This window comes from Podarcis tiliguerta, assembly GCF_965153285.1.
Source record: "Podarcis tiliguerta genome assembly, chromosome: 2".
Taxonomy (NCBI): domain Eukaryota; kingdom Metazoa; phylum Chordata; class Lepidosauria; order Squamata; family Lacertidae; genus Podarcis; species Podarcis tiliguerta.
The window spans coordinates 93,003,662-93,013,568 of record NC_139535.1 but is presented as its reverse complement, the minus strand read 5'-3'; the positions used below and the strand labels follow the sequence as shown (position 1 = coordinate 93,013,568).

Below are 9,907 nucleotides of genomic sequence, written 5' to 3'. Positions count from 1 at the left end.
ACGCGGGGAGGGGAGGTCGAAGGAAGAGGGGAAGAGGCACGGTCTCTCAGTGGAGAGAAACGCCTTGATCGCTCAACACACACGGGGCCACTTTGTCTACAAACCCCCCAGACACTTGTGACACCCCTTGTGGGACGCGACAAACGCCTCATCATCTCCTGTCCCGCAGCCGCCCTTACGTTTTATTACTTTATTTTATTTATTATTATTATTTTCTCTCTCTCTCTCTCTTTCTCTCCTGCTGGAGCAAACTTGCGAAAAGCTAAGCCCAGAGGTACTTGGCGCGAGGAAACCGGAGCCTCGTATTATAGGCTCTTGAGGTCGGCTTTATTTTCACTACCCAAACTGTTGGAAAGTATTTAAACTTAAGCAGAAACAGCTGTATTGCTGGCACCGCTCGTTCTTGCTGCGAAGAAAGACTTTGTAGTCCACGGCTGGCTTCTTTAAAAAGGAGAAAAGTTTTGGCTGCTATTGTCCGATGAGGTGATTTATTTTATTTTATTTTTATTTTACGTAATTTGTAAATAACCTCGTGTAGGCGTCTCCCCGCGCCAGTGTTTTATGCTTTATTAACCCATAATACAATATATAATATGACTGTCTCATAGGTTTATATTTAATACCTCCATCTAAACCATCCATCCTTGGGGAAGCAGCTATATCGTGGTTAACTATCTGGGTATCTTTTTTTAAACTCCCAACTAGCTACTCTATTGATCTGAACTCTGATACATTTATATTGACTTTTGGTCCTTTGTTATACCCTATCAGCACAAGCACAGCGAATCGTCTGAAACAGAAAAACTGTATACAGTACTGAATAGTAAGTCTGTCTGTCCCTGTGGAGTGAGTTTTGTTGTTGTTGTTTTTTGCTCCAGACTTCAAGCAGTTGGACAGAAATAGTTTATCTTGAAGCCTGAATTGGGGATCACGTCAAAATTATCCGGCATAACTGACTTCTGGATGGGGCGCGGGTCTTCAAAAGCCACCCAGCCAAAAACTCCCTCCTTGTCTGTCCGTCATTCCCGGAGTTCACAGGAAACGTTTTGTTGGTAAAGTCAAACTGATGTCAAAGAAGTCTACTTAGGATCGCAGCTTCGCAGGTTTCTTTCGCTCCGATCCCACACGTGCTTAACTCTGAAGTGGGGAGTCATGGATGTCCGTGGAACTTACCGCCAAGTAAGGAGGCAAAGTTAGGATCTCCTGTTTAACTTTATTACCGCTCAGATCCCTCCCCACCTAGGACGGAAAGGTCAATAAAGATCGGTAATAAGTAACAGAGACTCTTTCTCCACCGCGCAAATCGCGCGTTTATGGTTTTTCTATCGCATATTTCCGCATCCCTCTCACACGCGTGCACAACCCCCGTCCCCGTATCTGTCTGCATGTGTCATGCTGCAAATATGCCTTAAGTCAAAGTTCAACCGAGTTTTGCTCAATATGTTGCCATAAAACGGAACGGCTGCTGCGTTTCAACTTTTCTAGGCAGCAGAACTCCAGAGGAAGGAGAACGCTTTGCTCGTGGAAAAGCGCAGGAGCCCCCCTGGTTTCGGCAGAGGTGGACGAGGGAGCGGAGCGAGGCTTTTCCTTGGCGACCGAGGGCTGCCTAGGAAAGCGACCCGGCTCTGTGTGTCTGGCTCTTGGGAAGGAAAGAGGTCCAGTCCGAGGAGCAGCAGTCCTCCTCTTCCTCCGGTGCCACCGAAAAAGAGATGGGGGGCTCGCTTGCTGAGTCGACTTTTTCAGCCCATTGTGTGCATTTGAGTGCTATCCCCCCCCCCTTTCTTTTCCAAATCCCTTTCTCTGCACAAACGTCGCTGCTGCTGCTGCTGCTGCTGAGGAAATGCAGCGTCTGCTTGAGCTGGGTGCAGGAAGGCTGCGCGCTGGCTGGCGGCTTCGGTGGTGGTACCTAACCCATTCTGGTCCCGCCTTCTCCTTCCGCTATTAAAAGGCACTTTACGCGGTGGGAGGAAGGAGAGGCGGGCGTGTGTGGGGGGGTGAAGGATAGGCTAAATTATTTCATTTATTTTTGCAATGCGCGCCACACTCGCCACCAAACCGTCCTTGCCTAGAGGATCGAGATCGATTTCCCAAACCTATCCACTACCCCAAGCCGAGGAAACTTGGCATCCCCATTCACCCGGCGTGGACACCCCCCTTTATTATTCTACCAACACGCCTGATCTTCGGATTGGGAGGGGGTTCTCTGCAAGGCTTAGGGAGGCGTCGTCGTCGTTTATTTTGTAAATAAGTCGTTCGAAACACACACACAATAAAACCGTTATGGTATCATCGGCTTCTAGAAATGCCACTGAATTTATTCCACCCTCCTTCCCACCCCGCATCCTCGCCCTCTACCCCCACCCCCCTACCCCACGGTGAATAGGGAGATCATCAGGCCGTGGGCCCCAGTGCCTTGGCAAGCTGCAGCGAGTCCAGGCTGCAGCGTCTCTCTGCGAAAGGGGGAAGGGGGGGTGGCTGGGGAGGGCTGCCTAGATGTGCACCCCTCCCCCCCACCCCGGTCTCCAGAACCAGACAGCTGAGGACCCCCTCCTCCCTCCCCCCTCTGGAGAGCCCCCTCCCTGCTCTCCTCCTCCTCCTCCTCCTCCTTGGGACGCAGCCTGCCCGCCCCCTCCTGCCTCCCTGCTCCTTGGGCGCCGCCCCCTTGCGATTGAAACGCGGCTCACGTCGCAGGGAGGCGGGCGCCGCGCGGCCGGGGGAAGAGCCGGGCCCAGGCCGAGCGGAGGAGCTCCGGCGGCGGCGGCGGCGGCGGCGGCGGCCTCCCTCTCTCCTCTGCTCTCCCTCCACCGCCGCGGCTGCTCCGAGGGAGCGAGCGCGCACGCAGCCAGGCAGCCAGGCTCCGCCAGCAACAAGTGCGGAGGCAGGCGAGGGAGGGCGAAGGCTGACGTCAGCGAGCGGAGTATTATGGTCTGGGCTGGGCTGGCCGCCGCTGCTGCCGCCGCCGCCGCCGCTTTCCTGCTGCCCGCGGCCGAGTAAACATGGAGCTCTCCGCCGTCGGCGAGAGGGTGTTCGCGGCCGAGGCCTTGCTCAAGAGACGCATCCGCAAAGTAGGTGCCCTCGCGCGCACGGGAAGCGCCCGTCGGGGCTTTGTGCGCGCCGCCCCCGGGCCCGCAGGCCCCGCGCGAGGCCGCAGGCAGGCAGGCAGGCGGGCGAGCGGCGCTGGCCCGGCTGCTCCCCCCTGCCTTCTCCTTCTGATGCAGCAGCAGCAGCAGCACTCCGGAGCCCCGCCGCTTCCTCCGGGCTGCTGCTCGCGTTGCGCACGGTGCCAGCGCCACCGCCATCGAAAGCGGCTCCTGCGCCTCCTTCCTTTGCATGCATGCACCGTTCGGGCTGCTGCACGGATCTTTCGCTGCACGCATTCGCTGCATGCATGTTTGATCACGTTTTTTGCAGCACGCCCCCTTTTTCATGTATGGATTTCTCTCTCGCCCTTGCCGCTTGTATGTGCATTTTTGTGGCACGCCTTTGGCCACACACACATACACACTGCACACACCCACACGCCTGACACATGCTTTTGAGTGCACCTTTGGTTTTTATTACAAGCATGGTTTTGAGCGTTGTATTGCATTCTTCTGGACCGCCCCCCTCCTCTTCCTGAAATGCATGCTAATTTGTCTTCTCCTCTTGACATCTGCAGGGTCGTATGGAATATCTTGTGAAATGGAAGGGCTGGTCTCAGAAGTAAGTAACTGTCAAAGGCAGTCCTTGAAGCGGAATGTGTATTTAGGATGGTGTTGGCCTTGTTTTATTTTGCAGTAAAATTGAATATAGTGTTTTAATGGAAAGAGGGATGGACTGGACGATCTTTTAAGTTACCATGCACTCGTTCTGTTCTGGAAAATAAGAACGCATTAAAGAAACAAACCCCTCAAACCACCTCATTTTGTTTTCCTTCTCCTTTGGCTAGATACAGCACCTGGGAACCTGAGGAAAATATTCTAGATGCGCGTCTGCTTGCAGCTTTTGAGGAAAGGTATGCTCTTTAGGCAGGGGGAATTACTTTTCACCCATATCACTGTGTTTTGGAGCAGTGCTAATCTGATGCTATGATCTTCTGTTTTTTTTAAAAAAAATATTCCTTTTTTCTTTTAAAAAACCTCATTTAGGGAAAGAGAAATGGAACTTTATGGTCCTAAGAAACGAGGCCCCAAACCCAAAACGTTTTTGCTAAAGGTAAGAGGAAGTGTACAGGATAAAGAGAGAGGTGTGTTCTGGCAAATGACTACTTGTAACAGAAATCACACCAAAAAGCAGCATTGCTAATGAGGAATGAGTCCATTGCTGTGTTTATATCTATATGTGCGCCAGAGGGAAAAACAAACACTGTGATAGCCTTATAAGCTAAATTTATGAAGCTGCTGTGGCAAAGTATTAGATCAATCCAGTTCCTTTTTATCTGTTCTGTTCTGTTTGCAGGCCCAGGCAAAAGCCAAAGCTAAGACCTATGAATTCCGTAGCGACTCTGCTAGGGGGATCCGGGTGCCGTACCCAGGAAGGTCCCCCCAGGAGATGGGCTCTACTTCCCGTGCTAGGGAAGGACTGAGGCAAATCCCATTGCCCCCTCAAAGCACCTCCGCCACTGCTACCACCAACACCTCCCGAGTGGAGACCATCCAGGAAAACAGGATTGGGGCAGAGGAAGACCGGTCTGAAGCAGCCTTTAAAAAGCGAGGCCCCAAGCCCAGGAAAGAGCTCTACAAAGACCTGCCTGAATCGGCTGACTTGGCCTGCAAGCGGAAATCGGTGGAGCCAGGGGACAAGGCCGTGGTCGATTACCTAAAGGCCAGAAAACTGGAAGAGGCAGCTAACCCGGGCACAGCCAAATTCAGTTCAGGACACAGTGTGATCCAGTTAGCTCGGAGAAGGGAGCCTGAGTTACCCAGCGCTGTCTCCAGCCCCAGAGCAGAAGCTGGCATTAAGCTGTGTGCCCCTGAGGCCTACCCCCCCAGGCTAACAAAGCACAGGGCAGATTTCCTGGATCCGAAAGGGCAAAGTAGTTTGGACTTGGGCGCCCCTAAGATCTTGCACAGCTCTGCGAGCCAAGGCGGCTTATACCGAGATGGTATAGGGACCCAGGCTGGCAGGCCTTCTCTCATTGCCCGCATCCCTGTCTCCAGGATCCTTGGTGACCCGGAAGAGGAAGCATGGAGCCCATCTCTCAACAACTTGGAGAAAGTGGTAGTGACTGATGTGACGTCTAATTTCTTGACAGTTACCATTAAGGAGAGCAGCACAGACCAAGGGTTCTTCAAGGAAAAGCGATGAATTCCCTTTGAGAAGAGGAGGCATCTAAAGGGTTTGGGGTAGAGGTTGTTGTCTGGTTCTGGATTTTTGGTTTATTGGACAGGATTGGGGGAGGGGGAGGGGGGGGGAAACACCTGTCCTTAACTCATTCATTTAGTCCCTCACCACCAATTTCAATTTTGGTTGGAAAAATTATCTCTAGAGTTATATTTTCTATTAGATGTAAATATGTTATTTAAAGAAAAATACATATATATATCTATATACATATATATTTCAACTCTAAGTTGTTGGTTTTTTATTTAAGGCTCTTGGAGAAGGACAGTAAAAAAAAACAGAACTGATGTATGTCTTACTTCAGTTCCAAGAGCAGGTGTAGATAGTGAATGACCTTATTAGCTAATTATAACATATTGATTTCATTTTTTCTGGTTTGTTTGTTTTCCTTTTTTTTACCCTGTCCCTTCCCCCAAAGAAGATGAGGGCAAATAGGGGGTATTATATTCACCTGGGGGGACGAAAAAGGTCTCCAGTTTCTTGATTGTTATATTATAAGGTGTTGCTTTGTACAATCAAGTGTGCTGTATACACAACTGTTCTAGCTGGGCAGCTGAAGTGAGCACTTGACTTTACAGTATTGTCTTTCATATGTTTTGCTCCAGTTTTTTTGTTTTTTGTTTTTAAAGTTGTTGCTATAAAAATGTGTCAATTAAAAAAACAAAAAACCGAAAGATGTTTTAGCAAAGAAGTATTAACTTGAATGACCTTTTCTTGCAAGGGAAAAGGGGCTTTGTGTGTTTCAAGATTCCGAAAAAGTGTAGCTGCTGTCATGCACTTTAAAATGACTTGTGGGGAGAAGGGGGTGGGGAGAAGTAACTGAGCTGATAGTTTAGCTTAACTTGTTCTGGTCTTTCTTTCTTTCTTTCTTTCTTTCGTCCTTCCCTAGTCACTCCAAAAAAAGAAAAATCTGTTTACATTCCTTACATGCCAGAAAAGTTGGGGAGGAAAGTATCTCACTGCTCATATTTTAGGCGATCCTGCTGTTACATTGAAAGTAAACCTCCTCTCTCTTCCCCCCCAACTTCCCCACAATTGACCTTCTTCCCTGGTTGTTGGATGGGTCTTTAAAAAGGTGTGTTAGGGAAGATCTTTATCTTTCTTAGAAATGTTAAGCCTCCATTATAGAGGCTGAGAAAGCAGCTCCTCTTTAAAAGACACTTAATTAGGGGCACAGGATCAGTTACAAAGCAAGCTGCCTGTTTATATGTGGCTTTCTTTCTCTTGTACTTTCTGGGAAGAAGTATATTCTGCTCCGCCCCCCCCCTTACCCCCAGTCCCACACGAGATTCTTCTTCTTTCTGTGATCAACAGCCAAATAGTTGTTTTCACCTGCCAGTTTTATGCTGAACATAAACCCTTCTCCTGCTCCCTTGCATAAAGCACTCTTGACATTTGAAGATTTGTAAAATGCGTTGCTATATTCAGCTCCCTCCAGTTGTTGTTTTTTTCCGGGAATGCAAATTTGTTTCCTAACCCTGCGTTAGACCCTCCTGCATTAAGAGGGGATGTGTGCAGAATGGGAGGCTGGCTTTGCTCTCGTTTGTGTTTAGCAGGTGTTGTGGTGTCCCAATAGATATTGATTTAAGCATCTCTTCTTGGTTCAAAAAGCACAAATCTGTCTAGCAGTCTCTAAGGGCCTGGCGGGGGGGGGGGTGAGTAGCCTTCTCTGTCTTTTCTCTGAATGGCCTACTTGCTGGAACCTTTTAAAGCATGCTCTAATTTGGGGACGGCGCTGGGGATGAAAGCACATGTGGCATAATGAGACATGGGGAGGATGAAGGTTGGGTGTAAGAAGGAGGGCTGTTTTCCTTCCCTGGTTTCAACTAGAAATGTCTTGCTTCTTCACCCACCTTCTTGCTTCTGTTCATTATTTTGGAGGTTTCTTCCAACGAAACAAATGTGGGGGTTTTCGTTGGGACTGTAGCGAAGGAAGTAAGTCAGGTTCTTATTTTCTGTCCCCTCCTTTCTAAAATGAAGCCAAAATTTCAATCTCAGTTCAAAAAATTCATGAAACAAACTACAGATGCGTTCAGTTCTCCTACATGGGGTGGGTGGGGAATATGTATGTCAGCTTTTTGTATGTTGACAAAGGTTTCCGTAGTCCTGCTACAGAGGCTGGAGGGTTTGGGGTTGGGGAAAGGGTAGTGGCCAGGAGGAATGCCTCTTGGGTTGAAAAGAGATCACAAATGCGGTCCCTACCTCCTCAGGTGTCAGAGGTGGCTCTGTGCCACTGACGGACGTGTGTCTCTTGACGCATGCCCATGGGTATATAAAAGCTAAACATACATGTGGGTGTGTATATGTGTATGTACATAGTTACATATATTGAATGTATGTGCGTGTGAGTTATTTAATTCTCTTTGTAAAAAAAAAAAAGGAAAAGAAAATACAAAACCTATAATCATGGATCTGGCCTAACAAGTCTCAGAAGTGAAGCTTAAGTAGGTGTCTTCGGCCAGTGTTGAATGTCTAATACAGTACCTGCTTTTTATGTGAACTGAAATATATATACAACTTTGTAAATAGAGACTTGGCTTTGTTTTGTTTGTTGCTCTGTGGAGTTCAAGAGAGATGCAACACCCCCCCCCATTTGCAATACAGAGGGTTGCTGGCAGTGTGTTTCCCTGCTGGAACACACTGCTGGATTGCATGGGGGGGGGAGGCGGGGAGGCGACTGGGCCACTTTTGCTGACTCAGCAGTGCTTCTGCTGCAGTAACCAGAGGGGGCTGTGCTGGGTACCATTTCCTGAGTGAGATGTTTCAGTCAAGGGGAAAAGATGCTGCCTGTGACTATCTTTGTTGGAACACATCTCTCAAGGGGGGCGGGGGTAGCTTAAGAAGACATTTAAGCCCTGGAAGAGACCTAGATCTCCATAGGTAGACTGAACTATAGCCCAGCCAGATGATAAAATTTATTACCAGCCTAGAAAGGGAACTGGGCTAGGAATTTCTGCCAGTGGTTTGCTTTGGTCTCTCTGCTTATACCGGCCTGTTTTTTTTTAACTCCCATCCTGTTGCCACATTATTTTCAGTCTAAGACCTCCCTGCCACTCATTCCAACAGTGATCTGAATATACCGGAGGTTATAAACGAGAGTAGAACCCTATTATTTTTATTTGTTGCTTAGCTGGTACTCACCAAGCAGTGGAAGCTGCATGGGTGAACGCTGAAAGGCAGGGGTCCATCTCGGACTTTCCCCCTCGCAGGTTCCTAAGCGGTTCTCCTGGGTTTCTAAGTGGAGCGGGGCCAGGAGTGTGTGTGCGTGTGCTCGCGCGTGCGCATTATTGCATCCAACAGAATCGCGAGGTTCATTCGCGTTCCCACTGACTTCAATGGTAGGAAATGCTCACACGATGCAAGTTTTCCTCTTAGCCAAGTCATCGATGGGATCACACTCCAAGTAATGCTCTAAACTGAGCAAATGCAAAGTAAACGGGGAGGAAAGCCCTATCTTAACCTTTAGAGGAGCAGTCTCTGGTCTGGAGAGCTTGAGGTAAAGTACGAACCAAGAGTAGGAAATGCGCCCCCACCTCAGATTTTAAATGCAGCAAGCCAAGGACGGCAAGCTCGTGCCGATCAGGGCCGGACAGTCCTGGCCTGCTGCGCTTCGTTTAGGATTAAGGAGCGGCTGCAGCTCAAGGTTAGCTATGGAGATAACAGCAGTGGAGAAGCGTCCTCTTGCTCTCTCCGGAACTGCCTCCATAGCCTCCCCACTCTCCGCTAGCCTTGACGTTGCTAGGAGCACTATCGCATTTCTGGCAGCTCTGGGGAAGCAGAAGTCGTTTTCATGCCTAGCGTCCTCTGCAGACGGTCTCCCCAAGTCCTAGCTATCTTCTCCCATGACCAGACAGAGCGAAATGCGCAGGAGTTCTGCTAATCTGGCCAGACTGCGGAGCACCCAAGGGCGGCTGTCACTCGATGCCTTAGAATAGATGGCTTAGACTCAGAATAACTTTCTGTGTTCACTTGGGCGGGGGTGGGGGGAGGATGGAGCGGGGGGAGTTAAAGGACAACCCTCCCTGAAGGAGAACAGCCGACGCCTGATCTGAAAAAGTTAACTTCTCATCCCATCCTCCTTCTCGTACATTTTGGCACAACAACCCTGAGAGGGAGGGTGGGCTGAGTTTCTTCGCTGAGTGGGGATTTAAATCTGAGGTTCCCAGGTTCAAGTGGGATCCTGCAGGCAGCACTCTGGCTTGGGGAATGATAAAAGCCGTCCGGCACCCCGTGCTCTTTCCTGCTAAATAAAAAAAGAAAAACAGAGTACAACTCGCGCTGGCTGCCTCTGAGAACAGCCACGGCCACCCTAACTCTTAGCACCCTTTGTCTTGGGGGTCCGTGAAGTCGTTTACCTTACTCATGAGTAAGCTCATGTTGCTGCGGGTCGTCTGTATGAGTAGCAGCAACAATTATCGTATATTTAAGCGGGATAAAACCCTCTCTCAAGCGAGCGATGAGCCAGCAGCCACAGAACGAACCGCGGCTTGCATTTCATTAAGAAACTTATGAATTATAAGAGCGCCCCACCCCCAGAAGTCGCCTTACCTTCGGGAAAAACAACAACAAAACGGGGGTGGGTGGA

General features: G+C 49.4%; 1 protein-coding gene across 1 annotated transcript; it reads left to right on the top strand.

Annotated features, from left to right (window-relative positions):
* Window positions 1-2,649: 2,649 nt before the first annotated feature.
* CBX8 (chromobox 8) lies at window positions 2,650-7,852 on the top strand. Its single transcript, XM_083428760.1, has 5 exons — window positions 2,650-3,065; window positions 3,659-3,702; window positions 3,929-3,994; window positions 4,128-4,194; window positions 4,438-7,852. Exons 1-5 carry the CDS (start codon window positions 2,997-2,999, stop codon window positions 5,284-5,286), a joined length of 1,095 nt encoding a protein of 364 aa, XP_083284886.1. The 5' UTR covers window positions 2,650-2,996; the 3' UTR covers window positions 5,287-7,852.
* Window positions 7,853-9,907: the final 2,055 nt, after the last annotated feature.

Coding starts and splice junctions, on each gene's coding strand:
- CBX8 (XM_083428760.1), top strand. CDS start 2,997: ATGGAGCTCTCCGCCGTCGGCGAGAGGGTGTTCGCGGCCGAGGCCTTG. Junction 3,066..3,658: donor TCAAGAGACGCATCCGCAAA/GTAGGTGCCCTC, acceptor TGACATCTGCAG/GGTCGTATGGAATATCTTGT. Junction 4,195..4,437: donor CCAAAACGTTTTTGCTAAAG/GTAAGAGGAAGT, acceptor TTCTGTTTGCAG/GCCCAGGCAAAAGCCAAAGC.